The sequence below is a fragment of the Lepidochelys kempii genome, chromosome 16 (genome assembly GCF_965140265.1).
Source record: "Lepidochelys kempii isolate rLepKem1 chromosome 16, rLepKem1.hap2, whole genome shotgun sequence".
Taxonomy (NCBI): Eukaryota; Metazoa; Chordata; order Testudines; family Cheloniidae; genus Lepidochelys; species Lepidochelys kempii.
This window is the reverse complement of record NC_133271.1, coordinates 25,753,726-25,775,270: the sequence shown is the minus strand read 5'-3', so window position 1 is coordinate 25,775,270 and position 21,545 is coordinate 25,753,726. Positions and strand designations below refer to the sequence as shown.

Genomic DNA, 21,545 nt, shown 5'->3' with positions numbered 1-21,545 from the left:
TGCAGGGTAGATTTACAGCCCTGCTTGCCGTGAACTAAACGTTGTGTAGAAGCCCTAAGCGTGACTTTAGGAGCATAAGGATAGGTTGGTATTTTTGAAAAATCTTACCCAGGCTTTTTTGCTTCATTTGGGGTAGAATCCTGGTCCTCTTGAAGTTAATAAGGCTGAGATTTCACCTTTGATGTGTTACAGGGAAATATTACAATAAAAATGCCAATGCTTCTGTCCTCTCTCTCTCTCTCTCTCCCCTCTCTCCTCCTTCCCTCCCGCTCCCCCCCGCCTGGCTCGCCCCAACTTGACTGCTCCAGCTCTTAGCTCAGCACTTTGTGGGGGAGGCAAGCCAGAGCAAGCCAGAGAGGAGAGGTGGGAAGAAATAGGGTCAATATCCTCCCCCTCTCCTCTGGGCCACGTCACTCTCTCAAAAAGCGTCCAGGATTTCTGACGATGTAACAAATCCAGCTTTGCAGCAGGGACCCCACGTCCCTGCAGCTCCCTATAGGCAAGTGAGGTGGAGATCAGTAGCAGAGTGTAGGGGCACATTGGTGCCCTATCAGAGTCACATCGCACATGTGAGAAAAAGATAGCCCATCCCTGCCCCAAAGAGCTTTCCGGCTAAGTAAGAGAGCTGATTACTGTGGCGTTGGAATGAAACAAAGATGCCCGTTGGCACAGCTGCCAATGTTCCGTTCATTCTGTCCAGGGAAGGGGATTCTGTAAATGGAGAACTAGTGAGCTCACGTATAGGTCTGTTCTACAGTCCCCAACTCTGCACAGCTACGCTTCAGAATGGAATGAGTGAGTGTGTATTGCCTTTAAGAAGCCTGGCAGGTTGAATATAGCATTAGAGGTAATTCATACAGATCATATAGCTGGATTTAACATGGATTGCCTTGTGTATCATGTTCTGAATCATGCCATTTTTATTATTCCGCACAGGCTAAAGGAGTTGTAAATACAGCTGTGTCTGCAGCAGTCCAGGTTGCTCGAGGCAGAGGTCGAGGCGCTTTAACACGAGGGGCATTTGTTGGGGCAGCCGCTGCTACTGGATACATAACACCAGGTACGTCATAGCACTAACAGCTAAGGGTCTGTCGAGCCCAACTGTCCGTGGATGAACTCTGGCTGCTGATGTTCACCTCTCTATGGGTCAGACTCATCCATGCTGGTGACCTGTTTAGTTTTGTAGCATTTGAGAAGAGCCATAGGGGGAAATGCATAGGGGTTTAAATAAAGGGAAAAGTCAGAGAGTCTGTAAAGCTGGAAATGTATCTCGCTTGCGGTTTATTGTGCATGGAAGATGAGCACATCGCTATCCAGCTCTTTCCCTGGGGCTTTGTAATTCTGATATCTGCCTTTCTCATAACTCTCACCATGGCATGATTCCCACAACTCTGTGCCTGGTTGTAAAGTCTCCTGGAAGATGCCTGTTAGTATTACGATTGGCCTTACCAAGGGTTTCTCATTCTAGATAATGCTACAGGATTATCCTTAATAAGAGCAGAGGGGTATTGTTTGTGCATGCAAAATGAAAGTACTGTCCTGTGCGCGTTGCTTCCCATGAGGAGTGCTTTGCCGCCTGATGAATCTCCTCTAGGAGCAGTCTGAGTCACAGTAAGAGAGACCCTTCAGCCCTCTTGGGGAACGGTTATTGGAATGGAACTTGCTGCCGTACTGGAATGCGTTCCAGAGTCGCAAACTGTGGGGATTATGCTGGCAGATTTGGAAGTCATTGTGCTCTCGGGAGCACCCTGCACAATCTGGGGCTGTGAGCAGAGATGTCTATTAACAGCTGTCATGTTGGGAGAAATGAAAGAAGGAAATTCACATTCATATTCTGACTGATGATGCTGTGTAATGTTGGCTGCGTTGCTTTGAGCAGCAAAACTGCAGGTCCAAATTAAAAGGCTTTTTGGTTCCCATTTATACTTGGGCCCCTTCACGCAGAATTCACATAGCTGGTCAGGCTGTTTTAGGGTTGATTCCCATTGGCAGGTTAGCAGCCCCAATAAACAAAACTGTAGCTACAGAGACAATGAAGTGCATAGCAACTTCTGGGTTTCCTCTATATTTCGCTTCACCTAAAACACTGTATCTCACCTGATGGGTGTCAACACCCGGGGAGCAGGTGGTCGTGAGGCACTGAAAATCATACTACAATCTAAAACAAAGAAAATCTTGCTCCCACATTCCCTGCATACTGTTATCCTTCAAGGTCAGGTATTCTCTGTGAACCTCTTCTGCTACACAAACCAATTACGTAGGGTTATCATTGTCTATTCATTTTATGGCGTGGAATCACGAAAATTTGAGTTTGAATAAGGGGTTGCCAATCTGAAGAGGTTGAACCACACTGGTGTAGAAGATAATGTGCAGGAGTTGGGGGTGGGAGGGGGAATCGCCTCCATTTCTGTGTATTTATGCCTCCAAAGTTCCATGGCCAACGTTCAGTTAGCTTCCAAATAGTAAACCCCTGATCGTTAGTGCTCAAGGTTCTTTAGGATATAGTATAGATTCTAATTTGCACCCTTCATCAGTTCCCAGACGTTAATAGTGCAGCCTGTAGTTGGATATATTTACCTCCCGGCACCATCAGCAATGTGGTGCCTTCATTGTTCCTGTATATTGATGTAACCATAAATATTAAAAACCAGTAATTCATTTTTAATGGCCTTGAACATTGTTTCTGAAACTGCTTTTCTGCCTGAGGAGTCGTTTGAGACATTGTAACCTGTTAGAGGCACAGTCCTTGCCAGCATGGAATTCTTCCAGAAATCGGTTTAATTTCCCAGCCATCATACTTGTTAAGCATTTATTTCTCTTGGCCTACGTACCTTTTTCCTCTTCAGCCTTCCCCACCCCAACCTAACCTCCCTCAAAAAAAGCTTTACCAGACATGAATGGTACTAAGTCTTAATGAAATAACAAGCAGTAATAACCAAGAACAATGCTGTCACCATTCCTTTTTATTCAGCAACTGAATGTATCCTCTAACTTTGCATGCCTCCTATCCCCATGATGGTTTGGTTTATTTTTTTAAGCTGCCATCAGTGCCTACTTACTATCCAGCCATTCAGATGTCTTTTGTGGAATAAGTTTGGACTCTGCGGAAACCAAATGCCAGTGTTCTTAATCACCAAAAATATCTGCTGCTGATTTGGACCTTTACCACAGGCCTCCAGGTTTCCCTTTTCCTAACTGGGGGATTGAGGACAATGACTATTTTATGCATTAAGTCATATCAGTATTTTATTAAGAGAGTCTGTAAACTGGGCCTTGCCAACTCTTGCAGTGCGACCGTATTGACTGGAAAGTTTCAACCAAGAGAAAATATTAAGGAAAATAGAAAGAAAGGTGGAGCTTCACTCTTCTATGCTGAAGCTTCCAAAAAACGCGGAAGATGGCTTGTTTGTTTTTTTGCAGCCAGAATCTGGAATGATTACATCCAAATTTGGCTTAAGTATTTTAACGTAACTGGGAATGGATTTTCTGTTTTGTGTATGGCTCGTGTATTAAGTTTGCGACCTTTGATGATTCTTCATATGTTGGGGGGAATAAAGCCAAATGCTTGTTCTGTTTGTATTGTAGGCTATGGGGCACCTTATGGGTACAGCCCAGCTGCGCCAGCCTATGGTATGTATGAACTATTAATTAACTGCACTAGAAACAGTATTGAAACTATCATGGCAGTCCAAAAATAGAGATTGCCCTAGAGTTTGCAAGTGTGATCCAAGAAAATCAGAGCTCACTTTAAATATGACAATGAGGACATTTTAAATTGATGCCATAACCTTGTGGTTCTTGTTTTGGTTGGAGTAGCTTTTTGCCTATGCTTTGCCTGATTGTGGAAGGACTGCTTGTTCTAACTGCCTGTTCCCTTTCATAGTGAAATTGAATATTTTAAAGTAGTTCTCCTACTTTTTACAGCCAACTTGTGCTCCATTCAAAGAATACCTAAGGGCCAAATCTAACATCCTTGAATATTACTCTAATGCCCCTTGGCTAAACACTGGTAAAATGATAGTCCGTAAGTTAGACTTGTGGGCATTTCCTCTTATTGCAGTCAGTTGTTTGAAATGCCCACTGCCACAGACATCTCATAACCAGTCCAGACACATTTTATGTAGTTGCAGGCTAAATACTGCTGTTTGGGTCAAGCCAACTGAGTTTCTGTAGGTTATTTAGAGAGCTGTAGCTCACGAAAGCTTATGCTCTAATAAATTGGTTAGTCTCTAAGATGCCACAAGTCCTCCTTTTCTTTTTTCCAGCCTGCTAAGGCACCATAACTTGCACTGCCCCTTTCTGCTAAGAAACCCAGTGAAATCTAAGACGGCAGTGCAATATATTTCATATGAACTAAAATAAACGTAGGGCCTCTCTCATAGCTCTAGAGTACTTTCTCCTGCCCACCCCCCAGCTTTTTTAAATACTAGATGAATAAAGCCTATTTATCTCCAACTGGCCTTTTGGTTACTTTGAATGAGGTTTATGTGGCAATGGGGGCAAAACAGTTTGGAGTCAGTGATATGTTCCGACACGCGAGAGTAAAGCAAGGCGCTGTCTCTCAGAACCAGTTCTGATCTTCTGTATGTACAGAACCCGTCTTCTATACCTTGGTAAAATTCTGTAGCTCTCAAATGGCAAAACCACCTGAGTAAGCTCCAGCAGCCTTTTTTTATTTTTCAAAGGGGAAACCTAATCGTCACTGAACCAACCATTCCTGTGCTGCGTTATTTTCCTAATGCTTGCTTCCATATCGAATCTGAATGAAATTGGTGGCTAACAGTAACTCCACCTGATAACATGACAGGTGTAGAAACCTTATCTGACCAGGGAAATATTGTGGAACTGGGTCACTTGATTTCTACACCTTGGGAAGGAACTGTTACCATTCCATGATGCACGCTATAAATACAGCTATAGCCTCCTCTGCTGTGCCCTGATGATGACAATGCTCCGGCTCTAGTATGGGTGGTGTCTAGGAGTATCTGCCACGCAGGACTAGCTGCTGCTATTCTGTGCTTCCTTCTGTGGAGCAGGGCAAGGGACTTGGCCAGTGAGGTGCCTTTACTCAGATAAGGAATTTCCTCTGATTTAAAGCAGCTTTTATTACCTTCGTAGAAAGATACGAATTGGCCATCTGTTTTCACAGTGCAGCAGGTGATACTAGCATTTCCCATAAAGCATATTCTGTATTCTTGATTATCTTTCTTGCACTGTTACTAATAACAAAGGGAACCTCTACCCGCTCACCCAGCAGGAAATTAACATATTTAGTTTAGGACCTGTTTCATCAGTGGCTTTTTTTTAACAATCCCTTTTGCACCTTTCAACTTTGTATGAAACATTAAGAAGTGGGTATTGAATATGACCCTGGGATGGTCTAAGATGGCTGATACTTGACTATCGGCATCTCTCATTGGCGGATAGGTTATGTATAAGATTATGGGGTGAAGTCCTGGCCCCAGTGAAGTAAGTGGTAAAACTCTCATTGACTTCAGCGGGGCTGGGAGTTTTACCTACAATCCTTTTTTCCTCTTGGTTTGTTTTTTCCTTCCCCTCCATCTTCAAATGACATCTGTGTTGGAGCCTGAATTGTAATCGCTTAGATATTTACGTGTGGCATATCGCTGACTTCAAAGTCTTGTGAAATCTGCTGCCCCCATTTTTCGCATAAAGAGTTTTTCTGTTTTAATGTCTTATTGTGATGCAAAGTACTGAAATAATGCTTTTCTGGCTGTAAGGTAAATATGTCTCTTTGCCTTTGTAAGCTGTTGCATGTTGGGAAGTTTCACTCTGATCATCTGGTGCTCTGGAATACCTGCTGTTGCTGCTTTGTGATTTCTAAATGGATATGTAGGTTAAATATTAGAATTTAAATAGGAACCATTTAAAAAAAGTATTTAAGTATGCAGAAGTTTGTGAGGCCACAAGAACGCTATAATAATTCTGAGATTAGGCAGATATTAATCTTTCCAGATTTGCCACTTCAGTACAATATGAATAAATGCAGAAAGTCTAAATGGATATAGAACTTGATTGAGTTATCAGTGCCTGGGTTGGACAGATACAAAGGGAGGTTTGTCAAACCTGTGCTGTGCCACTTATTAAAGAACGTCCGGTTATGCACAGCAGCATTTACTGTCTCAAATCTTTGCAGTTGTAGCTGGCCTGTTGAATTACTTCAGGACACTGAACAAGATAGATTATCCCCACTATCGTCACAAGAATGTAAATTAACTTTCCAAATCCAGTCTGGTTCAGTGTAACATAGTACTGACTACTTCTGGAACATATTGCTCATGCTAAATTAATAAACATCAGAACGATAATAAAATCTAATATGTTCTATTAAAACTCCTGTTTAAAGCATTACAAAATGTTGAAATGTCTTGCTTATGGGGTTCAATGTCCTCAAAACTCATTGACTGACTCATCTGGAAAGGGTTAATGAGAACATTACTGTAAGCTTTTACTTGACTTTATTGGATCATTGAACTTATTTGGAGTCCTCTCCGTTTCTTCTCTCTGTAGGTATACCCAAGAGAATGGTTCTGTTACCAGTTATGAAATTCCCAACATATCCTGTTCCCCACTACTCATTCTTTTAGCAAATGGCAGAAGCTAATTCCTATTGATTGAACAACACAGTACAGTACAGAATGTTAGAAGAAAAAAAGCCTTTTTATCCTGTTTTCTTTGAACACATACTTGAGCAAAGTCATTTGTAAAGAAACATCTTTTCCTACTTTTTGATTTTAACAAAATGCAAATTTAGTTCTCTAAAACTTGAAAAAAAAAATGTTCTGTGAAATGTTACCTCATTTTCAAATAACTTATACCAGCCTTCTGTTATAGGGAAGAACTAGAAGCTTAAACCTTACGTTTTAAATGAAGTATCCGATTATGTAAAATTAAATTTGTGAAGGATGTATAGAATATAAAACACTGATCACAAATAAACTGTTTTGTCGTAACACAGAGTACTGCCTGTTTCCTAATGCAGTCATACAGAAACTCAGTTAATGACCTGTATTTGTTGTAGGACTACTTAAGTCAGAGTGTAGTTATTTTAAAAAAAACAAACCAGTAACACAATAGAAACTTCTCAATTAAAATTTAACTTTGAAAATATTAAGGTGAATAAAGCTAGTAAAATATGGGTTTAAGTATTGTCTTAGCTTATTATTTTTGATATATCTTAGCATCAGTACCTTGAAAGGATTCCCTTAGCATCTTTAAAACCAAGGAAATTAGCATATCATAAGGCTCAGTAACGTAGACCCTGTCTTCGTTTTCCAAGAAGCCTCTTCATTTGTATGCAAAATGCTGAAAAAGAAAACAAAGGGAATTATTAACACTAGTTGGTCTCTTTGTATTCAGTTATATTTTGTGAAACCTGTGTTAAACAAGGGAAATTTCCATGCAAAGACTTTTGTTTTGTAATTGGAGGAATACATAGTTAGGTCTGTATTGCCCAGAGAAAGGACAATCGTAACGTTATGCTTAAATTCTGTAGTGTTCCAAAGATGTTTCTACAATGCCCCCCACAACCCCCCAAAAATAATAAATTGCACTTGTTCTTGTGGCCTTCTTCACTCTGTAAGATTGTCTGCCCACCCTTGATTTTCCATGTAGCATTTTTACAGTTATTTCAGTGGTCAGTCTCTAATTAAAAAAAGGGTTCTCCTTTTCCCCTTACAATTATAAGAATCTAAAGCAGCAACAAGGTCCCCATGAAAACTTGCTATTTAATGGTCCCAGTTCTTGTTGAGTGCTGCTGTGAAAAGTGACACATTTCAGCCATAGGCCAGTATTCATTTTTTTGATACGAGTTGGTGCCCAAGTAAGGCGACATCTATAATGTCAGGACTGCATGCGCCCTCTGAGAGCATAGAGCAGAGGACGTGCTCCGTACTGTCGCCAGGATATTTCCAGGCTTGTGTATAAAGCTGTTGTGCTTTGGACTCTAAGACGAAGGAATAAAGTGCTTTTTATTAAGGTATCACCCCCACAAAATAAGCGGCATTGTTCGTTGCACTTCCCCATTCAGAGGTCACCAGTTCCTTTTCAGTAGGTTTGTTATGTTTTGTGCTGTATTGAAGATGCCTTTTATACACTCTGCTCTCTTTCAGACTCTATTCTTGGGGGAGGGTGGGTTTTTTTGGTAAGAACGGGGCTTAACGCAACGTATGTTTCTCATAGCAGGGAGAGTAACTATAGAACAGCATGATAGGGGGTGAAGTGTATAACAAGCTGCTTTCCTTGGAATTAACTACAGCAGCTGTTCTTAAACCAAGCATTTGTGCTTAGGAATGAGCTTAAATCTTTTCATAAACGTTTCTCTTCCTGCTGTAGCTCTTGCTTTCATTTGGTGGTGGTGGTACTTTAATAAAGTATGTAGCCTTTATTGACAGTAGCAGTGAGTCTGACATTAGCATCCCTTGAATTAGCACTGAGAGATAAACGGCAGGGATGGGGGTACCTTCAAATTGAGTAGTGTTGATAAATCATTGACTTGTTTTGCTGGCCTATGGATGAAAGGGAGCCATCACGGAGCAGAAAAAGCATGGCTGATGAGAGCCCATTTTTGGGTAATACAATATTCATTAAATGATCCCTGTCTTTTTTGGGGTGTTCTTGATTGGCAACTGCTAATGATAAAGTTTTTTGTTTTGTTTTGTTTTTTTAATCCATGAATTTCTGAGACTTTAAATTTTAAACTACAATTTGTTCTGAAAATATTTATTTATTGAAAATTTACTTGCCCAGTAACTTATTCCTCCCCAGCTCATTAAACAGAGGGAGCTATGCTCTTTTCAAAAACATGATGGCCGTCATTTATATGATGATTTATATGAAGTCATTTTTTCATTTTTTGTCATTTGTTGGGAGTTACTAACCACATTGTAAACTTGCCCCGTTGCTGCATATTTTACATTTCTCTGCTTTACTGAAAATATGAATGAGCGGTCGGTTCTTTGTTTAAAAAGTGATCACCTTGGAAGTTTAGATGTTTTGATAGTTTTAAAAGTGCCCACTTGTGTCCCTCTTACAATGAAAATTCCACTTACAGCTGAAGGAGCAGAGAAATTTAAATGGAGCTTTAGCTTCAGCCAATCCCTTTGAAATTAACATGAAGTTTTTGCTTCTCTGCTCTTTTCTCCACTGTAGGTGGTTTTTTCATTGACAGTCCCTATTGCCAGCCTCTCAGCATCGCACCTTTTATTGTTCACTTGAGCCCTCAAGATTTCTTCTCTGACTTCTAGAACCATCAGGTTGTCTGGCTCGAAATGGCTATTGTAGATGTCTTAAAAGCAAGAACAAACGTGACTCGTTTTGAGGGGGTCTCAGCTTCAAATATGGAACTCTGAGCTTTTCCTTTTTGAAAAGATATTTTCCCTGAACTCAGATCCTTTTAAATAAAAGCAATACTTATTGCAAGCCACAGTCCTTCTTTGGGATACATAGCAATAAATGTGCATATATGTCTCTTGGTTATTTCTTCATGCCAGAAAGAAGAGACCAATGTATAAAACTTGAACTTCATTAAAAATTGGTGGGGCTCCCAGTTCAATCAGTTAACTCCGCCTTAGCTTTCACCACTTAAATCAGAATTTTAACTGAACAATTTGCTCAGCTCTTTAGTATCAAAGTTCACCTAGAAACTGCCACCACGGCTTACAATGGCCATTCTTGAACCCAGAGCTGCTACATGCCAGAAGACATGAAAGGCAGCAAACGTTCCACCTTTTCTCCCAAGTATAACTGAACTAATGTGTCTCAACCATGCCTCACAATAATATGGTGAAACGGTGGAAGGATTAGGTCACTTCACTTCTGAAATGGATATTTTTTTCCCTAAAATCCTTATAAAATAACTGACATTCTAGAATCTGGCAAATTTAAGAAAAAATTCGCTGTTCTAAGTTCACTTTTTTGTTTTGTTTGTTTTTCGTTAAACTGTTTGGATTAATGTTTGAGGTATTGAATCAATTATCTGGATTATTAACTGAAGTCACAGATGCCTCTGTATGAAAGTCTTTTATTTAAATGGTGTTGGAACCTCTATATATTGCAGGATAAGACTTTTAAGCAGTTTTCAGCAGGTTAATATCACTTTATTCTCATTCTCTCCGGACCTTCGTAGCCATATGCACTTGTATAAAATAAGCTGAAATGTAATGACTGTAAGCAGAGATCATGGTATAAAAAGGTAAGAATTTTTATTCTCAGCTTGAAGAATATGTTAATTACTGTTTTTCAACTCCCATATACATGTGATGAATCATATATATGACATGAGCTTTTATTATGCCTTTATTTAATTTCAAAATCTTAATTGTTTAAGGAAAAAAATCAACTGGTCTTATTTCCAATCTTGTGTTTTTTAAAGGCCACTGAAATTATTTTAGTTTAAGATAAAAAACTATTGATGTTAAAAGATATTAGTTTATAAGAAAAAAGGAATCCATTAGTCTTACCAGTAAATCATTCTGCTCCAAACATCTCTTCTTGTGTAGTCTGAAAAGTTAATCATATTGATACTCTTGAGTATCAAGCACTGCATTCTTTCCTTTCTAGTGGAAAAATTTAGCTGTGTACCAAAGCCAAAATATCTGCTAACCAACATGGTTTGTACAGAAAGCCATAACATGGCTTTCTATAGGTGTACAGAATAGAAATGTACTGTTGACTACATGATATTGTCTAATTAATAAGAAAGTAATCTTTTCCCAAAACTATTAATGCTAATCTACAAAGGAAGGAGGAAAAGCTTTGGTAATATTTAGAATATTGAAGTTAAAATGTACGAGACCAAATTACATTAGGCCAAATTAATTCATAAAGGGAGGTTGGGGGGGTGATGGTGATTAACTCAGCATGGAATAAATTGCTTGGTCATGGTTTTGTAAAACTAGGAATTAAGACAGAACCATTAATAAGTAATTCTGTATTTTAAGTTTACCTTACAAAAATTTACTTGGATTAAAATGATTCTGGATTGAGGCCTAAGTGTATGTGATGTGTATAAATTTTTTTTAAATAGTCATTTTAAAATTTGGTTTACATACTCTTGCATATTATAACAATGTACTGTCATTGTAATATAAAGTTGCTGAGAACTCTTTTCATATAAAAATGGTACTTAGAATGTGGCTTTTAAATGCAGAATAATATTGGCCCCATAGTCACTCTTAAATACACAAACGTGAAAGGTACAAAAGACTTGATTTACCACTATTCTACTGCTGTAAAACTGGTAAGCACATTGAATAATGTAGTGGTAAACCAGGCTCATAGTACAGTATTTTTTGTAGTAAGCAGGTAAGTCACCACACTATGTAAATTAAATGCATTTATTTAACAACTGAAAAAATCATAATTTCAGAAAATGTAATCTTAGGTATAGATTACCCTTAGTAACTCAGTCCAGCAAAGATCTGGATAGAATTAATAGTCTGTTACTGGACAAATTGCTAACTATAAACTCAACCAATGTCAATGGGAGAGCCTGGTTTGACAAGTGGCATCTAATTTTGCACCTGGAAAAAACTTCAGACTCAATTTTGCAAGCAAGTTGTACATTATAGCACTTGAACATCTAACTACATTGTGGGTGCAATCAGTGAGCTGTTGAAATGCTGTAAAATGCTCACACAGTTATTACATAGTGCAGATTTGGATCTACAGTTATCTTTAGGCACAAATTTGGGACTCCTTCCCCTGAGACCCTCTTAAAGTCAAGGTCTGAATCTTTCACTAGCAGAGGATTGCTTAGTCTTGTATTGAGAATGGGCAGCAATAGCAGGCTGCTCTGTTAAGCTTTGGAGGAGGAATGTTTTATACATTTCACATCAGAGGTAAGGTATATTATAATTAACTCCTCTTCAGGTTTCCTCTGAATAGCTCAGGTGGTGATTTAATAAAATGCCTGGCTGCTTCTCACTCATTGAGAGAGTTTGATTTTAAGTGGCCTTTATTTGGCAGTTTATTCCATTTATTGAGTGCTCTTCAACAAAACAGTTAAGCCTGAATTTCCTTATTTGTCCATGGTTACCCCCATTTAATTGCTTCAGTCCCTTATTCGGTTCCACTGATGCCCTTCTGAAATGTTCACCACTTAGGAGCCTACTTCTCACTGAAAGTCAGCGGAACTTAAAGTAAAACTTTCAAAAGTGCCTAAGTGACCAAAGATCCTAAGTCCCACTGATTTTCATTGAGACGTAGGCTCCTACGTTACTTCTGAAAATGGGACTTAGGAGCCGAAGTCACATAGGCACTTCTGAAAATTTTCTTTTAGACTCTCATTCACAGTTCTTAAACTAGTTGGAATGTCAGGTCACTCTTGACCACTAGCATGGGTTGCATCTACCTGATGTGCACTTGGGCAGGCAGTAGTCTGCAAGGGGAAGTAGAAAGTGCTCTCTTCTGTCGCCATATCTGCACGGTGTTTAAATCACAGGTAAGTCAGCAGAGGAGAGGGGTATACATTGCCTTTAGCCTGCAATTCTAATGTTACTGAGTTTCATAGCTTGGAATGCATTTAAACAGGCCTAGATGCAAAGTTGACTCCATAAGCTTTACTTTATAGCTGCTATGTGTATTCTGTTGGATCTTTAAGAACAAGGGAGAAACACTGTTATTTTGTAGCTTGGACTTCTGGCTCAGAGTTCTGAGGAAGTCCCTTTCAATTAGCGACAGACAAGGAGATACACAGTTTGGTGTGTTCCCTTCCTTCATTAACCCCTGGAGTTAGTTGATTTGATTCTAATGTGTGCTTTAGAAATTACTCCTAGCACCAAGAGATTAAGATACCAAATCCCCCAGATAATTGACTGGCCCATTAGCATGTTCTCTAGATTGGAGATGGGTGGGACTGACACTGACTCTGGCAGGATTACTGGGCAATTTGGACATTGGGTAGATTCTTGACTGAATTAGAGAATAAGTGACAACTCCTACAGAAAGAGAGAGGTTAAGATATGGGTAGAAATAATTCCCCCTGGGATATTCCTTTGGTATAATAGCATTAGCCTGCCTTTCGCTGCACCTCCATACAGGATGGTGATCAGCTAAGACACTACTGACTCAGTCTACAGTTTACTGTCTTCTCCATATGTCCCCAAAATGACATTTAACCCCAGGAAAGGGAGAACAGGACATGGTACTGGCTTGGTGGTCAGCTGGTGACCTGAAAGTGTGTCTGAAAGCCATACAGAAGCTTTGCGGTATGTCACACCTATGCTCCAGAGAACAAACAGGCTTCCACTTCATTTCCAGGTGTAATTCCTAGCATTTGTCTATTTAGTCTGGATCTACAAAGCTCTGTATGGTTTAGATCCTGGATACCTTAAAGTCTCTACCTTTTCATCATATTCCCTGCTCGTGGGTGAGGTCAGTAGCAGTGCTTGGGTTCATGTCTGTGGTGTAGGGTATTTGAAGGACTCTGTGACTTGCTTCCCCAACCACCAGAGATTTGTTCAGTCAGGCTCTTTCTGAGAGGATGTTTTAAGGGCCTTGGCTTAGTTTGAAGGGCAGCTGTTGTCTGTCAGTCATCTTATATTAACCCTATTGTACGTGCTGGGGATATATATTTTTTTTAAAAGCTGCCTGTGCCTTTTGAGGTGTAGGTCCCACCCCATCACTGGGCTAAACTGCTTGTGTCCAACAGCAGTATAAACAGTTGTAAAGGGCCATTCTCTTAGCTAACAGAAGAGTTGTGCATCCTGCCATTACATCATCTCTGTGCCAGTTATAGCTATCTGTGTTCTTCTTTAACATGCATTCAGTATTTGGAACAGGGCAACCTTGTTCCTGGGCATTGTGCTGCTCAGCTGGAGATTGCCTCCTGTGTACATGCAGCGACTGTGTAGCATGCAGCTTCTTGCTGCAAGTGGTTCCTGTCGGACGGAGGACACAATCCAGCCTGCACAAAAAAAAGGCAATTTAGCACCTGTGGAGGTGGTTCCTAATTTGTCTAATTTGCTGTCATGCAGCCAGCAGGAGTTAATTACATGATTCCAGCAATCAGGATGGCTCCCATTTAATGTTCTGTCAGTCCTGCTGCCAAGAGTTGCACTGGAGCTAAATACCTTTTGCTTTTATGAGATTCTCTGTCAGGGAGCTTGGGAGGAGCAAAATCTATTTCAACATCCCAGTAAATAACCGAATGGGGGTTTTTAAGCTGTGGAATCTTTACAGCAGGAGCTTTGTAGGCACTTTCTGGCATCACATTCTAATGGCCTTGAATTAACCTTTTGAAAAGCTTTAAGAAAATGGTGAATTTTGATGGAGAATTTTAATTTATCATTCAGGCAGTGGTGACTATTGCTCCCATCGCACGCAGATACCCAGCTCAGCTGTCTTCACGCTGTGGAGAGAAAAGGGATCCTTGCACTTGCCTTCTAGCAGAAGGGTGATCTGTAAAGTGTCTTACTCATAAAAAGGTTATATTCTCTAACCGCAGGAGGATCTTAGTTAGGTAAAGGCCTATAACACACAAAAAACCACTCTGAGTCTGTGGTTTTCCCCAGCAACCACTGAGTGAAAAATTCATTGACCACAATTCCCCTCTTGGGCAGGACAGAAGAACAGGACACTAGCATGAAGAGATTTCCAAATGGGCTAGGAAGAAACCTTTCCCTGTGGGCTGGCTGTTCTGAAGTATGTGGCGCTGGCCACAACCTGAGACTAGATGGAGTACTGATCTGATCCAGTCTGGCAATTCCTACGGACAAAGGGGACAACATACAGGACCAAGTTCTGCAGCTGTCATTGTATCTTCTCATTCACAACTCCTCTGATGTGGAGGGAGCGTGAACATATGCTCCACCTACTTGTATTGCTTATGGAGCATTCAAGTCTGGAGGAACTTCTCCAGAATGTCTGCTACTTCACTTCAGGCAGTGACACTTTCCATTAGTTTCCCAGACCTGAAGACGAGGTATGTGTAAGCGCGAAAGCTTGTCTCTCTCACCAACAGAAGTTGGTCCAATAAAAGATATTACCTCCCTCACTTTGTCTCTTTAACTTCAGGCACTGAGGGGATATGTCACAGGATTCAAACTCAGTCCTCAAGCGGTATCTGGAGTCCTTGTTGACCACTCTCTAGCAAAAGTGATCTTTCCTCTCTGGGCCACTGGCTTAATAGTTACCCTTTGCCTCCATGTACCCATAACGGAAGGGTGAGATTGTTTCTGTGGCAGCTTGGAATTCTGCTAGATAGCAGCCTGCACTAAATTCAGATTAATCAGGCTTCTTCTGTTGAGGAAAGAAACCCTAATATTTCAGACTGGTTCCAATGAGGTCTCAGAGGCAGCTCATGCAGAGAAATCCAGTGTGTGTGGCTGAGCTAAACAGCTAAAGGGCAGTGTCGCCTAAAAGCAAAAAATACTGACTTTCTTGGATACATGATGATTTGCAAACACAAGGTAAGTGTTGGTGTTTCCAGGCAGGGGAGGACCTGTGTCTCTGACATCAGGAGATTTGAAAACTACCTACCTTCCGGACTCAAATGAAGAATGTTATGTGCAGTCCTTTTGCCTTAAAAATCCAGTAGGCAGCAGTGTAGTATTCAGAGGGCACCTATCCTTCTTTAATCTCATCACTGAATAAATCTCTTGAAAAAACATGTTTACTATCTCTAATGGGTGCAGACGGCTTGTCTTAACTGCCCAGTGATTTCATTTTTCTGCTCTTTTAGCAAATCTAGTTTGTTGTGAAACTGATCTCTGTAATAAAGTGGAAATTTTATTATAGCCATTTCAGAGCAATTCTCAGGAGAAACTCTTGCTGTCAGCCACACGGAAATCCACACCCAAGGATTGTAGCATCTGTTTTCATCCTTAATTTCTTGACAGATCACATTTTGGATGATAACCATCGAGTCTGGTAAGTTAATTGACCCTGCGTGTTGGCATAGGACAGAAATCTGAACTGGAATGTTCTCTGCCATTGTTCTACTACTTATCCACACCTGTTAATGCTTCGTACCTTGGTATATCTCAACTCAGTGCATAGTTTCATTAATGGCCGTGGAAACCCCTCTCTTTTCCCCCCAAGCACTGGAACAGGAGCACCTCAGCATACAGGTAGGTGGTTCACTTTGTAACTGATTCTTAGTGGAAAGCAAAAGCAGGTGTGAAGGTCAGGAATGTCCATCCCTATGATCTGGGGCTTTTTGCTAAGAGAGTTGGTGCTGTCTATTGCTATGTGACACTGTGCAGTGTTTTTGCAAAATATAGCTGCATCAGCTCTAAGAGCCCAGTTCATCTCAGCAGAAGTTTAAATTCAGTGACTGCATGAAATATTCAGATAAAATCTTTAGTTTGGGAGTCTAACTGGAATTGAATGAGTACACAAAATAAATAGGAATCTCCACGCCCAAAATCTATTTTGGATTGTTTTATCCTGTTGTATTTGGTGTCCTGCTCTTTACATTTTAGTACCATATATTGTGAGGCATAGGCAGGGTAATTTAATGGTTATTTAAGTATATTTTTAAAAAAAATTAAATGAATAGTCTAAAAGGAGTCTGCAGAAAAATTGGCAAAGTCTGAAGGCCTTTTCTCAGCCACCTTATTATTAATGGCTGAATTATCAACAAGATTTGTAAGAAACAAGGCATCTGAAATATGTAATAACTGCAGAGCCACATATCCCATTATCTACCCAACCTAAATGCCCGTGGCAATTTGACTGTTAAAGGTGCAATCCTCTGTATGTTGTGGTGAAGGTTAAGAACACTCAGATGTTTCATGATTGGTGGGCTAGAAGTGGGTGTGTGTGAAAACAGCTGGGCTGATGTGTCTGCAGGAAGATGCAAACCCAACCACTTCTAAAGGGAACTAAGCAGCTGCAAACTGGCTGGAATGAGTCAGACCTTTTTTAAAAAAAAAAACAACAAAAACCTGTGTGGACATGGGAGAAAAGGGCCCTAGTCTCTGCCCCTCTAGCATGGTTCTGTTGCTTTTGAGTTCTTACCACTTCTGATGGATGCAGCTTCTAGCTGCACGCTCATCCACTTACCGAAAGCACCAGGTTCCCTGCTCAGCATTAGAATGAACTGAGGGCAGGAAGAGGCCCGGTGGCAGAAATGGACACTGAACCTCCCTTCTCCACCCTTGATGGGTAAGGCATGTTAGCAGGAAGTTGGAGGGAGGCCTGCACTGCCAATGCTATAAATGTAAAAAAAAGGGATTCAGCCTCTATGGCTGCAAATCTGGTATCTGTCACCAGAACTATTTCTCTTCCCTCTCCCCTCGCACCCAGTATAATGTGTCAAGGCTCGTCTACACTACCTGCCAGATCAGTGGGCAGCTATCGATCCACTACGGGTCAATTTATCGCGTCTAGTATAGACGTGATAAATCAACTGCTGAGTGCTCTCCTGTCGATTCTGGTACTCCACCAGAACAAGAAGCACAAGCCGAGTCGATGGGAGAGGGTCAGCTGTCGACTTACCATAGCTGAAGTTACATAACTTAGATCAACCCCGTGCAGTAGTGTAGACAAGCCCTCAGTATTTGTCAGTGCCTCAACTCAAGACTTTAAAATATCCAGGGTAGTGAGGCTAAAGACTTCTGGGTACATCATTGCAGCAGATTAGATTATAGAGCTGGAGGCATGCTTTATGGTTGAACTCACAGGGACAGAATGGAAAGATTTCAGAAGTCAGTGCGTGAGATCCAATGAGAAGATGAAATTCCCCACTGCGTTCTATGCACTGTTACCATGAAGACGAATTTTGAATTAACAGCAGAACCCTGTTAATTTAGATAGTGCTCAAGAGTGGGGCTCTGTGCTTAGACTCTGAACTCTTGCCATAGAACCTGGCTGTAAAGCAGAGGGGTTACTGTTGTAACGAACTGGAGTTGCATGGTGAGAGGCACGCTCTTTCAATATAACTAGTAGTGACAAAGCCCCAATAGCTTCGTCAGATCAGTATTGAATGGAATGTCAAAATATTCCTGTCTAATTCTCTCCTAACTCAACAAGGAAGTTAGAGATAAAACAATACCGTAATTAACGGAGTAAAGCACAAAGTGATTTTCAGCTTCACTCCTCAGAATTGCCATGAATTAGTTGGTTAAACTATGCAGGGAAATTTCATATGAACACTGTGCCATGTTCTCAAAAGCACAAGCTTGTGTAAGCATAAGCCATACAGAATTACTCGGGGCCCCACAGTGTCAGCTTTGCAGTGGACAGCAACTGCATCTTAAGATGATAGGCACAATTCAGAGCGCTGGTGAGACCTGCAACACTGTATTACCGCACGAAGGGCTGCAGAGTGGACAAAGGTAGCCAGCCTGGCACTGTTAATCTAATGCTGTTTGCATGTGGAAAAACCTGCATTCTCAATCATTAATCTTGCAGCTTGATAGGGTATTCTAGAAACTGACCTCAAAAAAGTAGAATTTAACCAATGTATGTTGCTTATTCAACATTTCTTGCAAAGAGCCTCCTATTTTCCAACCAGAAGGAAGACTTTATTGCATGTGACACAAAGCAAAATAATGCAGGGCGGTATTCAGAGTTGTGCTGTTGTTAAAAAGTGGGATTTAGCAGTGAATATGAATACTGTTTGTTACAACTCTTTCTGGTGATTATTTCTGTGCATCTGAGCACCGTGATAAAGGCTGGTGCAGATTTCTAATGACATCTATTGTCTAGGGAAAAACATTTTAAATTGGTAAAAGGCAGGAGCTCCAGCACATACAGAGCACGCTGTGGGCAATGCATGTTTAAGGTGGTATATCTGCCCTCAGAGCCAAAGCAATTCTGAACAGCTACAGAAAAAAACTCAAGTTTTGTCTAGTTATCTGCCCTGTTAGGGACAGAGAGATCCTTAAACACCTGGCTAGAAAACTAAACAGTGGAAAACATGACAGTCCTTAAGGACAAATAGTTTAAAGTTTAAACTATTGCCCTGCTGGAAAGCAAAGGGGAAGCTGCCTCAGTGTTTTCTGCTTCTGAAAGTACAGTGTCAGATTTGTGATCCCATCCCTAATCAATATTTGACCAAACTGAAGATATCTTGGATCAACAAATTCTCCTATTGCATGAAGATGATGGATTCCACCTAATTTAGGCAGAGACCAAACTCTGGTCCCTTATTCTTTCTCTTGCTAAAGAGTCATCTGATTTCCACCTAGACCAGAATTTTGGGATACCCAGGAACATTCACATTCTAAACAGGAATTCTGACACTGGCAGTGGGTGGGATTTTCAAAAGCACCCAAGTAACTGACAGATGTTTGTACCATGGCTCCCTCTCATGCCTTTTAACTTAGCAGAGCATTTCTGGGAGAAGGAGACCAAGATTTTCAAAAGTGGCCAGTGTTTCAGGTGCCCAACTTGAGACCTGCTCTCCAAGCTGTCTCAAGGTGAGCAATCTTGGCTACACTGTCCAAAGCATGGCATGAACTGTCAGCTAGAATTCAAGCTGCAGGATCTTTGGTGAAGATTTAGGAGGCAGAAACTCAGCTGGAGGAGTTACACTGAGCAAATTCAGGATTTGGAAGTCAGAAAAATTCTGGAAGCCCAGTTGTGATTTTAGTCAAATGTATTACAACTCTACTTACAGGATGTAAGAGAAAGATGGAGGGGAAGCTTTAAACCAGCATTTCATGCTCAGGCAAGCCCCACTTTCTCTCTCTCTCTCCCCCCCTCCATTTTAGTTTGGAAACCTCTTTGGTTTAGCTGCATGTCAGAGGAATCTGACAACTCTGTATTGATTGTTTTTGCATTTAAATTCATTTGCTAAACTCACTGCTCCTGTCTCCTAAGGAGTGAGTTGCACTGGAGAATCCATGGCTTAGAGAGGCACAGAAGCCAGTTCACAATAACAAAACCTAAGTCACTGACTCAGGCTGGCCATGCCCAGGTTCAGAACTGAACTGAACTAAATGAAAATGTGCTTTGTGGGGGAGAGCTCTCTGCAGGTGGTGCCACTGTGCCCCCACCCCATTGCTGCAGTCTCCAGCAAATGGGGGTCTGTACAGGACTATTTTGCCTCGAGATAGGAGCTAGTCTCCAGTGTTCATAGGGAGGTTCCGGTTCTCTTCCTTTAGCCTTTGTGTAAACAATATGCACACATACTGGAGATAGAGAATGTAATCCTATAAATCACTTGTGTATTTCTCTTTCTAGACTTCAATGACTTTGTTTTTCTTTGCGGGTCAGGATAGTAAACAAAAGATCTATTCTCTAACTCCCCTTTTCATCCATAGAGAATCTGACCTTTGGCTGACAGATGTACTTATTCCTGCACTGAGGCTAGAACATTTATTTTTACCCTAAGATTGGATCTAGCATTGATTATAAAGATCTAAACTTGTACTATTCAATCCATGAACACTCTCAGTAACATACTGGACAAATCCATCTATTTTTTCCAGTAACTTGCTCTATTAAAAGAATTGCTGAGAGAGAAACTTCTGAATAAAGTATATGAGATCCCTGTGGCTTAATTATAGAATGCATTACAAAATATACAATTTCTCCTAGTTCATGTAAAGGACACTCTGATGTTGAAACTTTTCCTGAATATTACATTGTAAATAGTGTAATTGGAAGTAGGAAGTAACTTGGCAATAACCTTAGTTGTGTATATTGTAAAAAGTGTAATGTGAATACTCCAAATGGTGTTTTAACTGGGGGGCAAAGTAACTGCAGACTGAATTTTAAAATAGGGTATGTTTACCCACAGCATCTATAAAGCAACCAGCAAAGTAAATAGAATGCTCTTATATGTTAAGTTGCCTCATTACCTGTAATGCTGTATCTACACTACTTGATTTCAGCTGGCTTCTCTGCGTGTGGTTTGTGTGTTAACGGATATTTGCACTGTGATCTTGTCTCACCTGCCCCTGAATGTAACCTGGCACTGCTGCATTCTTAGTATGTACAGCTCACATGTTTCATTTGCTCCCAACAAAGTACAATAAAAAGCTTCTCTCTGCAAACAGGATCCGTGTTGCTGTGACTAATTCGTGTGTCCAACTCTGTTAGTAAACCTTGCTGAACTGTAGTGTAGGTCTAATTTCCAATGGGAAACTATTTTTGCTTTTTAGAGCATGAAGCTTGGGAGACTAAAACAAGGAAGAGGCCAGTCTCCTTTGAATAGTGAGGCCATTGTCTGGGCAAACAGGGGTGTAACACAGCTTTTCAGAGGCTGCTGGCAGCCTCCTTGCCTTGGGGGTGGGAGCACATGCATGGTGCAGAATAAGCGTAGACTGTGATGCCTTTGCACTACGTTGTGTGCATGTGACTGAATCCAACACAAACTAGCCACAGGGGCTCTCTGAAGATTATCACAAATTATGTGTAAAAAAAAAAAAAAAAAAAAAAAAACCCTGTTCCTGGCAGGGAAGGGGACACCTTTTATGGCTTATGAATTAGGGATGGCCAGACTAAGCTCAAACAGTAAAGCCAAATGCAGAGGGGGCTGCTTGTAGCTGTGATGGGATCCTAAACCCCAAGCTGGAATTTCCTGCTACACTGTTGCATATATAGATTTTTTTATTAAAAATTGGGAAATT

The 21,545-nt window shown here is 40.7% G+C and overlaps 1 protein-coding gene across 7 annotated transcripts in view; it reads left to right on the top strand.

Annotated features, from left to right (window-relative positions):
- STRBP (spermatid perinuclear RNA binding protein) overlaps positions 1-20,972 on the top strand; it is a 100,385-nt gene extending 79,413 nt beyond the window's left edge. For 5 of the 7 annotated variants that reach the window (XM_073314532.1, XM_073314531.1, XM_073314528.1 and 2 more), the window contains 3 exons: positions 937-1,060; positions 3,586-3,630; positions 9,172-20,972. In XM_073314532.1, coding sequence (XP_073170633.1) covers positions 937-1,060; positions 3,586-3,630; positions 9,172-9,266 — 264 coding nt within the window. In that variant the 3' untranslated portion in view covers positions 9,267-20,972. Of the gene's footprint in view, positions 1-936; positions 1,061-3,585; positions 3,631-6,531; positions 6,975-9,171 lie in introns of those variants that run through there. The other 2 variants (XR_012155263.1, XM_073314530.1) reach the window with 2 other exon arrangements.
- Positions 20,973-21,545: the final 573 nt, after the last annotated feature.